Source organism: Callospermophilus lateralis, chromosome 19 (genome assembly GCF_048772815.1).
Source record: "Callospermophilus lateralis isolate mCalLat2 chromosome 19, mCalLat2.hap1, whole genome shotgun sequence".
Classification (NCBI taxonomy): domain Eukaryota; kingdom Metazoa; phylum Chordata; class Mammalia; order Rodentia; family Sciuridae; genus Callospermophilus; species Callospermophilus lateralis.
This window is the reverse complement of record NC_135323.1, coordinates 21,081,602-21,094,527: the sequence shown is the minus strand read 5'-3', so window position 1 is coordinate 21,094,527 and position 12,926 is coordinate 21,081,602. Positions and strand designations below refer to the sequence as shown.

The 12,926-nt window shown below is 46.5% G+C and overlaps 1 protein-coding gene across 2 annotated transcripts; it reads left to right on the top strand.

Annotated features, from left to right (window-relative positions):
- The first annotated feature begins 1,980 nt into the window (after positions 1-1,980).
- Positions 1,981-12,926, top strand: Spn (sialophorin). 2 transcript variants are annotated; one of them, XM_076840309.2, is made up of 2 exons: positions 1,981-2,030; positions 10,099-12,926. In XM_076840309.2, exon 2 carries the CDS (start codon positions 10,115-10,117, stop codon positions 11,522-11,524), a length of 1,410 nt encoding a protein of 469 aa, XP_076696424.1. In that variant the 5' UTR covers positions 1,981-2,030; positions 10,099-10,114; the 3' UTR covers positions 11,525-12,926. The 2 variants fall into 2 exon arrangements, with proteins under 2 accessions (XP_076696424.1, XP_076696423.1); XM_076840308.2 differs by lacking the exon at positions 1,981-2,030 and adding an exon at positions 9,664-9,723.

Sequence of the window (12,926 nt, the reverse complement as noted above, 5' to 3'; positions counted from 1 at the left end):
AGCGGTGCATGCCTGTAATCCCAGAGACTCAGGAAGCTGAGGCAGGAGGATCTCCAAGTTCAAGGCCGGCCTCAGCAATTTAGCAAGACCATGTCTAGAAATAAAAAGAATAAAAGGGCTGGGGGTGTTTCCCAGTGTTAAGCACCTTTAGGTTCAATTTCTGGTACCAAAAACAACAACAACAAAAACTGTATTGTTTTTGGAATAACAACAATAAAGCCTGTTTAGTAGAGATGTAATTTTTTTCCCCCAGAATACTTTTGATCCACAGTTAGTTAATGCCACTGAGGTGGGACCTGCTGATAAGGAGGCTAACTGTATTTACAGTACAGTTGTAAGTCTTTTGTCACAAATGCTCTAAGAAGGTGTCAGGGGCCTACCTTCAGGTGTGTTAGCAAGGTATGTGTCAGCACTGAGCTTTCTCAGGCAGGTTTATTAATGAAGGTAAGGGGTCATCCTGAGGATGGGACCTTGTCATGATAGAAGCCTTGCTAGAGTTTGGTTATGTCTCCTAAGTGCAGGGGCTTAGAGGAAGTTGTCAACTCCTGAGAGACTTTTGCAATTCTCTCTCTCTTTATCTCTCTTCCCCACCCCACCCCCCCAGTACTGAGAATTGACCCCAGGGGTCCCTCTATCATTTAGATCCATCTCAGCCTTTTTTATATTTTATTTTGAGACAGGGTCTTACTAAATTTCTCAGGCTAGTCTCAAACTTTCAATCCTCCTGCCTCAGCCTCCCAAGTTGCTGGGATTCCAGGCGTGAGCCATGGTGCTGGGTCACAATGCCCCCTCTTGCAAACATCAGATAGATCTTTTTTTTTTTTTTTTTTTTTTTTTTATCATCAGATAGATCTTGTTAGACTATTACTGAGGGCCCCACACATTGTCTAATACTCCAAGAACTTTGAAAAATAATATTCATTGGCCCTATTTTATAGACAAAGAAACAGGCAGACAGATTAAATGTGTGACCTAAGGCCACACAGATGATGTAACTAGGATCAAGCTCAGAGTCCCACTTCTCTTCTGTAGCTTCTCTATCCCTGGGTTTCAGCCAGCTCCTGTCTGCCTTGGGATCTGGCTAGGAAAGGGCCCCTCAAAAGCCTGCAGAGTATGGGGCGCAATGGTGCTCGCCTGTAATCCCAGCGGCTCAGGAGGCTGAGACTGGAGGATCTTGAGTTCAAAGCCGGCCTCAGCAACCTTGAGGCACTAAGCAACTTAGTGAGACCCTGTTTCTAAATAAAATGCAAAAAAAAAAAAGTCTGGGGATGTGGCTTGGTGGTCAAGTCCCCTTGAGTTCAATTCCTGGTACCCACCTACCTGCCCCTGCCCACCCCCCCCCACAAAAAAAAAACCCTGCTGGGCAACTAGGAGCCTGGAGAGGGCAGGGTCATTATCTCAGTAGAAGAACAATAACCACTGATGGCCTCTGTTGACCTCCTGCAGATTGGTGGCCAGTTGGGGCCACCTAGCACCCTACAGCCTCCACCCCAGCCTCAACCCCTCCGTGGCCTCCTTGCCTTCACCCAAATCGTTTTCAGCCTCCTGTCCTCTTTTTTCTCTCAGCCTGGGAAGTCTTCAGTTAATAAACACGATGGAGCACCTACTGTTTACCAAGCACTTTCTCTGGTGGCGCAGTGTGAGACACGTAGCCCCAGGCCATGGAGCTTCGGTTTCAGGGAGGGGAGAAAGACAGAAACTGCTAGGGTAGCTGTGCAAATATCCATGGGAGACACATCTCTGAGTCAAGCAAATGTTTATTGACAGAGAATATCTGGCAGGCTGCCCTCCTGCCAGGTGCAGCGGCCTGCTGGAAAAAAACTTCTAAACCATATAGTCAAGTACAATGGAGTCGTTAAAAATAACCCATCTGGTCCTGTGATTGTTACTTGACGTCTTTGCTGTGGTTTCTCTAATTGGGGACTCTTTTGGGGTGGGCCTTACGGGAAGGTCATGCCTGGGTAAGCAGGTGCTGATTTTCAAAATGGAGTTACTTTGGCCTAAGGACCTAACAGAAATGAAATTTAAAAGTAAGTAATAGGGTATTTTAGAAGGTGAGAGGGACTATGGGCAGAAAGAGGAATGAGATGGGGGTGCAGGCCAGAGGGAGGGGTGTGACTTGTATGTAGGACGGCCAGGCAAAGCCATCCTGAGAAGGTGATATTCGAGAAAAGAAAACCAGACTGAGAGAAGAGCTTTCTGGGCATCTGTTATTCTCCTTGAACCAATGGAGGCTTGGGAAGGAGGGCGAGATTGGATCAGCTGTAGCCCACTTCTGTTTTTACCCTGAGTGAAGTGGGAACTGTGTCCGAGGAAGAATGAAATCAGATGTTCAATTCCGTTTCCTCTGGCTGCTCCGTGGCAAGCTGAAGGAGAATGAGTCACACACAGAGGGGACCAGACCGGAGTTAATGCCACAAATCCACAGGAGGGATGATAACAGCTTGGAGCCAAGGAGGCCCAGGTATGATGGCACCTGCCTGTCATCCCAGCAGCTCCACAGGCTGAGGCAGGAGGATCCCAAGTTCAAAGCCAGCCTCAGCAACTTAGTGAGGCCCTGTCTCAAAATAAAAAATAAAAAGGGCTCAGTGATTAAGTACCCCTGGGTTCAATCCCTGGTACCCAAAGCAGACAAACAAACAAAATAAAAAGGGCCAGGGGTGTAGCTCAGTGGCAGAGCATCCTGGGTTCAATTCCCAATACCATAAAACAAAACAAAAAACAGTAAAAAGGGCAAGAGTGGTCAGGTGGTCAGATTCTAGTTCTTCTTCTTCTTTTTGTACTAGAGACTGAACATGGGAGAGCCCTACCACTGAGAGTTACATCCCCAGCCCTTTTTATTTTTTAATTGATTTTATTTTTTTAAAATACATGACAGCAGAATGCATTGCAATTCTTATTACACATATCTACCACCATTTTTCATATCTCTGTTTGTATATAAAGTAGGTTAACACCTAATTCGTGTCTTCATACAAGTTTGGATAACGATGTCCATCACATTCCACCATCGTTGCTAATCCCCTGCCCCCTCCCTTTCCCTCCAGCCCCTTTGCCCTATCTAGAATTCATCTATTCCTCCCATGCTCCCCCTCCCTACCCCTCTATGAGTCAGCCTCCTTATATTAGAGAAAACATTCTCCCAGACCTTTTTAAATTTTGAGGCAGGGTCTCAAAAATTCTCCAAGCTGAACTGAAATTTGCGGTCTTCCTGCCTTAGCCTACTACGATGCTGGGAATACAAATGTGTGCCACCATGCCCAGTTTATATTTCCTAATATGTTGTCTGTTTTGGAAAAATGCAAATTTACAGAACAGTTGCAAGAATAATGGGACACACCCATCGACCCTTCATGTGGCTTTACTACCTGTGAACACTTGACCACATATGCTATATTTTTTCTCTTGCATTATTACTATTTTACTTATTCAGTTTGCCATACCAGGAATTGGACGCAGGGCCTCCCACACCCCAGGCAAACACTCTACCACTGAGCTATATCCCTAGCTCTTGTTTTAAATTTTATTTTGAGCTCAGGTCTTGCTAAATTGCCCAGGTTGGCCTTGACTTTGCAATCCTCCTGTCCCCTGAGTAGCTGGGATTATAGGCAACTATACCTGCCTTCCTATATTATTATTTTACTGCTATTATTTTTTGAGTGGAACCATTGAAGAGGAAGTCAGCCGGCACTGTGACTGTTCCCTCCTACATACTTCTAGCATGTATTTCCTAAGAACAGAGATATTCTCTTTCACAACCATAATTGACTGATCAAATCCAGGAAGGCTAATATTAATTCAACACTGTTACCTACAATCTACATTCAAATTTTTCTAATTATCCTGACAGTGTCTCTAACGACACCCTTTCCTCTCTCTTTCTTTCTTCCTTTCTTTCATATGGTGGATTGAACCAGGAGCTCTCTACCCCTAAGCTACATCTCCAGCTCTTGTTTTTTATTTTTATTTTCTTAAAGACAGGGTCTCCTCACTAAGTTGCTGAGGCTGGCTTTGAATTTATAATCCTCCGGTCTCAGCCTCCCAAGTGGCTGGGATTACAACCCTGCACCTCTGTGCCCAACTTGCTTGGTATTTGGGGGTTAAATTCAGGTTGTGCATTTTTTTGTTGGAGATGTTGTGTTCTTTTCACTGAATCATATCAGGCCTGTAAGGTTAATTTGTATCCTCTTACTTTATTTAAGACAGGTCTCTTGGGCTGGGATGTGACTTAGTTATAGCTCTTGCGTAGCTTGTGGGATGCTGTGGCCTTTATTCCTGACACTGGGGGCAAAAGAAAGTTGTCGGTTAGATTTCTCTACTCTAAAGTTACTATTTTTCCTTTGAAATTTAAATAAATAAATTTATATTTATATTTATATTTATTTATATTTATATATTTATATTTATTTATATATATATATATAAAATCCGTGGGGAGATACTTTAAGACTGTATAAATACTGTATACACACACATACACCTCCAGTTTTATCTAGTGATTTTAATATCCATTTTATCTGAACCAATTATTATTATGGTGGTTGTAATTGGTCAGTTTTTAACTCTATAATTCTTTTAACTTTTTTTTTTTTTTCCCAGAGTTGGGAATTGAATCCAGGAATGCTCTACCACTGAGTTTCACCCCCAGCCCTTAAAAAACAAACAAACAAACAAACAAAACTTTTAGTTGTAAATAGACACAATACCTTTATTTTATTTATTTTTATATGGTACTGAGGATCAAATCTGGTGTCTCACATATGCTAGGCAAGTGCTGTACCATGGAGCTACAACCCCAGCCCATATCTAGCCTTTTTAATTTTTTTCTTCTTTGATGCACTTATTTCTTGCTAAGCTGCTTAGGTCTTAGATAAATTGCTAAGGCTGGCCACAAATTTGCCATCCTCCTGCCTCAGCCTTCTAAGTCTCTGGGATTACAGAAGTGTGTCACCATGCCTGCCTTGCCATTCTTTCTTTCTTTTTTTATTTTTTAAATATTGTTTTAGATGTTGATGGACTTTTTTTTTTTTTTTCATTTATTTATATGCGGTGCTGAGAATCGAACCCAGGGCCTCACACTTGCTAGGCAAGTGCTCTACAACTGAGCCACAACCCCAGCCCCCATTATTTCTTTTGATGCTCAAAGTATTCCTGCTTTGGCTTTGGCAACTCCTTCAAGCTGGTTCCTTGTCCTTTGGACATGTCTTTATTATTCTTCAAGCACTTATTTGAGATAAGAAGATTTTCCAGGCTTGTCTCGTGCTGTGCCTACTCCAGCCCCGGAATCAGTCATTTTTGGAGGAGCCCTGATTCCTACAGGGACAGAGTATTTGGAAGCCAAGATCTGGCTGTCAGATGCTGGGTCCATTTTGAAGGTAGAAATGACTGCATTTATAGATAGATAGAGAAAGAGATGGGTCCCTATTTCCTTTAGCTTTTTTTTTTTTTTTTTTTTTTTTGGTGGGAAGTACCAGAGTTTGAACTCAGGGGCACTTGACCACTGAACCACATCCCCAACCCTTTTTGTGTTTTATGTAGAGACAGGGTCTCATCGACCTGCTTAGCAGTTTGCTTTTGCTGAGGCTGGCTTTGAACTGGCTCCGGACCCGCTGGGATTACAGGCGTGCATCACTGCACTTGGCCTCTGGCTTCCTTTAGTTTTTTAAAGATCCAGCTCAAATATATTGCTTCTCTGAAATCTTCCTAGACACACCTTAAGACTGTATCTAGCCCCTTTTTCTATTTCTTTTTCTTTTACCTAGCCTCTATTGGATTATTCTTACATAAGCAACATCAGATGAAGATCCTTACCCTTGGTCTTTGGCCTTTAAATAGCCTGGCTCTGAATCTCATCTCTAGCACCTGCTGGTTGAAGGAGTTGCAAATCTCTTAATCATTGTGTTTTTCAGACTTGTTTCTCAGTTTCTTCACCTGTAAAATGGGGTTAACGGCATGGATGTCACAGGGTGATTTCAGGAGTAAATGCTATGTGCATAGACCATGCAGGGCTCTGAGCCCAGCTCACCTAAGCTCCTCGGGCAGCTAGTCAACCTCTCAATGCCTCTGCTTCCTCACGCTGTGAGGAACAATTGGAATCAGGCAGGGAGAATCTTTGGCACTGTACCTGGCAAGTGCCAGGTACAAGTGCCAGTCCCCACTGCTGCCAGCAGTTTTCTCAGTTTCACTCTTCTCTGGTACCTTGAGGTCACCCCTAGTTCCTGTTTTTAATTTCTCCCTCCACCTTAGGGTCTCTTATTTTTGGCCATGTCAAACATGATTTTTGCCTCAGTGGGTTTTATTTTAAAGGATGAGAGTCTTTGTGCAGTCTTACATCATTTTTTTTTATCTTTTTCTACAGTTAAAATATTTTTCACCTCTATTTACTTTGCAGCTATTTATTTATTTATGATTTTTTTTTTTGAGACAAGTTTGCTGAGGCTGGCCTCGAACTTGTGATTCTCTTTCCTCAACTTCCTGAACTGCTGGTATTGCAGGCATGTGCCACCCCACCTAGTTTTGCAGCTAAGTATTCTTGACTTTTGGAGGGTGGGGGGCAGGTAACGGAGATTAAACTCAAGGGCACTCAACCACTGAGCCACACCCCCAGACCTATTTTGTATTTTATTTAGAGACAGGGTCTCACTGAGTTGCTTAGTGCCCTCGATGTTACTGAGGCTGGCTTTGAACTCGCAATCCTCCTGTCTCAGCCTCCTGAGCTGCTGGGATTACAGGTGTGAATCACTGTGCCCAGCCTATTCTTGCTTTTCTATTTGCAATAGCAAAAGGTCAAAACGATGTAAATGTCTAACAGTGGGAAAGTTTCTTCTGCTTTCCTTCCTTCTTCCCTCTCTGCCTTTCCCAATGTCTCTCTTCTTCCCCAATCTTTGTTTTAATACATGATCATCCCACAAAAATAAACAAAAACATTTATTGCAGGTTTTTTTTTTTTCTACCAGCAATTGATTTCAGGGGTGGTAAACCACTGAGTCACATCCTAAGTGGTTCACTGAGGGTCTCACTGAGTTGCTTAGGGCCTTGCTAAATTGCTGAGGCTTACCTCAGCCTCCCAAGGTGCTGGGATTACAGGGCGTGTGTCACCGCGCCCAGCTGTAGTATTGTTAATAACGATGAAATATTGAAAACAATCTAAATGTTCATCAATAAGGAATACTTAAATTGAGGTGCTTTCTATGAAATGTAATGCATTTGGAAGCAAGAATCCTAGTGACTTGGGAGGATGAGGCAGGAGGGTCTCAAATTCAAGGCCTGCCTAGAACACTTAAGAAAACCCTGTCTCAAAAGAAATAAGAAAAAGCACTGTGGATGTAGTAAAATGGTACTTGGGTTCAATCCCTGGAACTGCAAACATAAATAGATAGATTGGTATTTTTTGAAACAATGCATATGGCTGGGATTATAGCTCAGTGGTAGAGAACTTGCCTAGCTTGTATGAGGCCCTGGGTTCCATCCCTAGTGTGGGGAGCCAGTCTGAATGATTCGCATTCTCCTTCTCTGAGCCAGAGAGGCTTTGACTGTCATTACATCTCGAATGACCTGGACATTGACTGGTCCTGGAAGTTTGAGGACGCATCTTCAGACACAGGCCTGTTGCCCCATGGATTGAGCTACGCTCACCTGTTCCTTTGTGATATTACCCCTTTGCCCTGTTTTGGATAGAATGTTCCATGGAAACACTTTGTGTGTCCCTTTCTCTTGCTCTGCCTTTGGGTGTGGCCTTCCAAGATGTCAGTCAACCCACTGACAGCAGACATCTGGAAGGTAGACTCAGCCCCTGAAACTTGACCCCTTGCCTCATTTGAATGGCTTCTTCCCAATAAAAGTGTTCAGCACATTCTCTCTCTCTCTCTCTCTCTCTCTCTCTCTCTCTCTCTCAGGACCTTTAAGGTCAGAGGACCCACCACAGGACTCCAAAGGAAAAGGTATCTCTGTCTCTTGTGTGGTTATTTTATGCCAGCCCAGTTCCCCTGGAGTAACCCTGAGTGTCTTAGTCACAAGGAACTCGACACCCTAGCACTGTAAAAAAAATTTTTTTTGAATGTATGCATGGGAGATATATAAATTGCCAAAATATTTTTCAATAACAAAACCAAAAAAAGTTCAGAACAGTATATAACAAAATATACAAACATATGCTTGTGTAAACACACTGTAAGAAGTATTTATCTGGGGGTGGGTGTGAAACTTTTCATTTTCATTTGATACTCTGCTGACTGGTGGGAGAAGCCATCAGCCACGGCCCCTGAGCATCCCTGCACATTCTTATTGGTATGCCAAAGATGCAAGGCCCTGATATCCATACCCAAGTCGTTTTCAGCATTGTATTGTGGTGGGCAACTCAGGGATGAAGCTGTGTCTCCCTTCAAGACATGCAGTAGTTGGCTTACCACGGGCTATAAAAGAGGCAATACCCTGTCTCAAGGTCAGGGTTCCTTGGCTGCCTTGTTGGCCTACTGTGTACACAGTGGAAATGTGGACCCTTCTGGGCTGGGGAAATAGCTCAGTTGGTAGAGTGCTTGCCTAGCATGCACAAAGTCCTGGATTCAATCCCCCCCCACACACACACACAAAATGGACCCTTCTGTGTCACCTCCCCCCGGGGACTCCCGGCATCGATATAAACCTAATGCTCATTTTTCTTGCTATTCTGTGAGTAATGAATTCCTAAGTCTCTGACCCAAGAGTCTCATGTCTTTGGGTCAGATTAACTCATCAGCTTGTAACTGGGTATACTCCCTGACTCTGCTAGGGACTTGTTCTAATTTATTATGCACAAGTGTTGCTTTTACAATATAAAAATCAGTTTTTAAAGGCAAAACCCCAAAAACAACACATACCAAAAAGTTTAAGCTTCTGAATTAGAGGAAAGTCAGGAAACAAACTGTCCAAAGGAAAAAAAAATTTACAGAGTTCTTTACTTGGGGCTGGGGGTGTAGCTCAGTGGTAAAGCCCCTGCACAGCATGTTCGAGGCCTTGGATTCCATCCCCAGCACCTTGGGTGGGCTGGAGGAGAGAATCCCTACTCTCACCCAGCCAAGTACAATTGGGCTAACCCCTCAATAGATATATTTCCAGACCATTTTCCATATAGATCCCCACATCTTTACTAGTAGCATACAAAAATAAGATCATGGTGTAGGAAATGTTTAGTAATGGCCTTGGTTTAGTTAAGCATGTCCTAATGGGGGCTGCTGTGGTGACCCTTAATTCCTTGTGGTGTGGTCAAGAACTTATCAGCCTGCAAAGGCTTTCAGGGCCCCCAGTCAGAGTCTGGGGCTTCCCCTGACCCTGCTACTTCCTGGGAGCTCTTGGGGACAGGAAATGCACCACCCTGGGTCCTGACCTAACAGCTTGGGGGACCACAGATGTAAAGGAAACCACCCTCCCCTGCCATCTCCTCCTCTGCACCCCCAGATGCATCTTCTTATGCCAGCTCTTACCCTTTGCCATCCTGTACCCCAATTAAGACCCAAATTCCCATTCCAGAAAACCCACACTCTCTCCTCCCTCTGCTGAGCCCCCAAGTCCTCCAGTACCACGGTGGTGATGGGAGCGGGAGCGGGTGGGGCAGGATGCAGGGGTGGGGTGGGTGGAGCCAGAGCCCACTTCCTTTCCCCTTGGGGCCCAGTCTGCCCCAGTCCTGCCTGAACCTTAGGAGGAGTTGGAGTGGCTGGCGCCAGCCCTGCACCTTATCAAATTGAACTGGTAAGAGTGTGTGACCTGGGGTAGGCAGAGGCCTACCCAGTGTGCATATGGCTGAAAAAGATCCTGACAGGTGATGGGAAGAGAGAATCTGGAGCCATTGGGCTACATAGAATAAGGAGAGGCCCGAAGGGCATAGTCACTGCTGGAGTCTCAGTTGCCAAGGCTTGGGGTGCGGGGTACATATGGTGGGGGGTGATAGGGGAGCTGCCAGCACATTCCCTTGTTATTTTTGATAATAATAAAAGTGAGGGTAGAAAAGTCGTTAAACCACAAGTTGGACTGGCAGTTGGCAGGGAAGTGGGCAGAGGGGAGGGCTTGGCTAGGTCCTTCCCCTAGCCCCTGAGTGTTCTGTTTCTCCAACTTCCCCACTCGCAGGTCTCAACTCCTGTGCATGCCTGTCGCTCTGGAAATGGCGCTGCTTCTCCTTCTCTTTGGGGGTTTCTGGGTCCAGGTGGTGAGCCAAGAGTCTCTGGTGAACATGACGCATACCACAGGAAGATCCTCTGCTTCTTCAATCGCAGGTAACTTTGAAACCCGGAACTTCAAATCAGATAACTCCACCATGCCAATAACAGGTGACCCTAAGGAGGCCAGTAGCACTGGAAGCCTGGTCTCAGACCCACCCTCCTCGACTACCTTTACAACCAGTGATGTGACCCACCCTCAGAATTTCATTGGCGCCAGCACTGGGCCCCCTGTACCTGAGCCAACAACATCCCAGGAAGTGTCCACTGAGAAGTCATCAGTACTCCCCCAAACCTCTAATGCAACTAGTCACCCTTCTGACACCGACACAGTGAAGTCTTCGGGAAACCTCACTGTGACAAGTGAAAACACGACATTTGACTCTCTGGACACCTCCAATGTGACTAATAAGCTCCCTGTCGTCATGACAACTAGTTCTCTGGAGACCTCCAATGAAACCAGCAGACCCCCTGTCACCATAGCAACTAGCTCTCTGGAACCTTCCAATGAGACCAGTGGACCCCTTGTCACCATGACAAGCAGCTCTCTGGAACCCTCCAATGAGACCAGTGGACTCCCTGTCACCATGGCAACTGTCTCTCTGGAACCTTCCAATGAGACCAGTGGACCCCCTGTCACCATGACAAGCAGCTCTCTGGAACCCTCCAATGAGACCAGTGGACTCCCTGTCACCATGGCAACTATCTCTCTGGAACCTTCCAATGAAACCAACAGACACTCTGTCACCATGACAACCAGCTCTCTGGGGACCACCACTGTGACCAAAGGACCCCTAGTGTCTAGCATAAAAACCTCTGCATCTACTACCTCCCAGTCCTCTGTAAGCATAAGCACCAGCTCCCCGCAAAAATCAGGGTCGAATGGCATGCTGCTGGTACCTGTGCTTGTGGCCCTGCTGGTGGTCATAGTCCTCCTGGCCCTGCTCCTGCTGTGGCGCCGGCGACAGAAGAGGCGAACCGGGGTCCTGATGCTGAACACAGGTGGAAAGCGCAATGGAGTGGTGGATGCCTGGGCTGGGCCAGCCAGGGTCCCTGATGAAGAGGCCACAACCACTCCAGGGGGAGGGGCTGGGGGCAACAAAGACTCTAGGGTCCTTGAGACGGAGGTGGCTGGCCAGCGGCCCTTGCTCACCACTTTCTTCAGCAGACGGAAGTCTCGCCAGGGCTCCTTGGTGCTGGAGGAACTAAAGTCTGGGTCAGGTTCCAACACAAAGGGGGAAGAGGAGCCACTGGTGGGCAGTGAGGATGAGGCGGTGGAAGCCCCCACTTCCAATGGGCCAGAAGTGGGGGATGGGGTTGCACGTTCAAGTTTGTAAATAATGCAATTCTGAGGATCCCTGTCATCTGCCATCACCTCCTCCCTTAGCATGGCTTCCAACCCCTTCCTCACCCAGCACACTCACTCAGCACCCTCTGGGTTCTTGCCCAGCGTCTTGACTCAGAATTGCACCTACCTTCTCAACCCTGAGCCTCCCGCCAGCATTGTTACCCAGTGCCACATCTGTCACCTGGGCCAGGGCGCACCTGCAGAATAGAATGTTTGTCAACCGAAACAGCCTTCTCATTGACCACCGCTTTCCCCACAGCTTCCCCATTACTTTTTGTTCTTGGAACCAGCTGCTGATTCTCCATGATGCCAACCTTCACTTGATTTCTCAAAGGATCTCTCTTGAGGACATTGGAGAAGGAAATGACAATCCTCCAAATTCCTTAGGATTAAACTTTGTAGATGACCCAAGTCCCTCAGGTAGGTCGGTCCTACTGGCCAGCCCAGGGACCTGCATTCACTCTGGACCAGCCAGGAGCCGGGACTGGGCAGGGCTATCCAGCTGTGTCCTCTGTGACATTTCCCAGAGCACTGGACTCTGGGCTGGCCCATAGCCAAAGCCATGACCCTGTCCCCGACTTATGGACTGAAGCTGCCAGTGATTTCATTATTTCGTCTTCCACGGACAAAGATGAAAAGACTTTCTGGCCTCATATAGTTTTCAGAGGCCCCACACCTGCTGGGGTCCACTCAAGGTGCCATTTGTGCCAGAGGTGAGGATTCCACGGTGTTTACGGAGGGTGGTAGTAAGTGCAGTGGGAGGGATGGGACAGAAAGTGGGCAGAGACTAAGGAGATGCCAAACCTAGGGTGGGGGACCCAGGGACTGCTCAGAATATATGTGCTCTTGTCTTGGTTCAGAGGGGGTGCACCCAGCAGAAAATCTGACTCTCTCTGTAGCCCCCCCCACCCCCAAAATGCCAATTTTGCCAACTTGATAAAAAGACCAAATGTGTCACCAAGTCCGTTCCTTCAGCTCGGCCACCATTTCCAACACACACACACACACACATGCACACACTCAGAGGCTGTGGAAAGGAGTCTGCCTGGAAGTGAGGGGACTGGTCCCTGCTGTTGCCTGTATAATTTGCTGTCCTGTGTCCTCTTTCAGGGCTCAGCTTCTTCCCTTCTCCCAGGGGAATCAGTGAGAGTGAGTCAAATAAGGAGAGGGGATGCCCAGGGAGGGGAGTGCCAGGGACTTCCCCTGTGGGTCTGGGGTAGAAGGGAGGGGACAAACCTCACAGCTGAGCTGCCCCTGAGAGCAGCCCTGCCCCAGCCCAAAGGGGCCAAAGGTGGTTGTGCTGTTTCCCCAGAGCCAAGAGGAAATTTGCAAAGAGGAAGTTGTTGAGTCAGAGTGCAGTTGTTTGAAAGCAGACAGACTGACCTATTAAA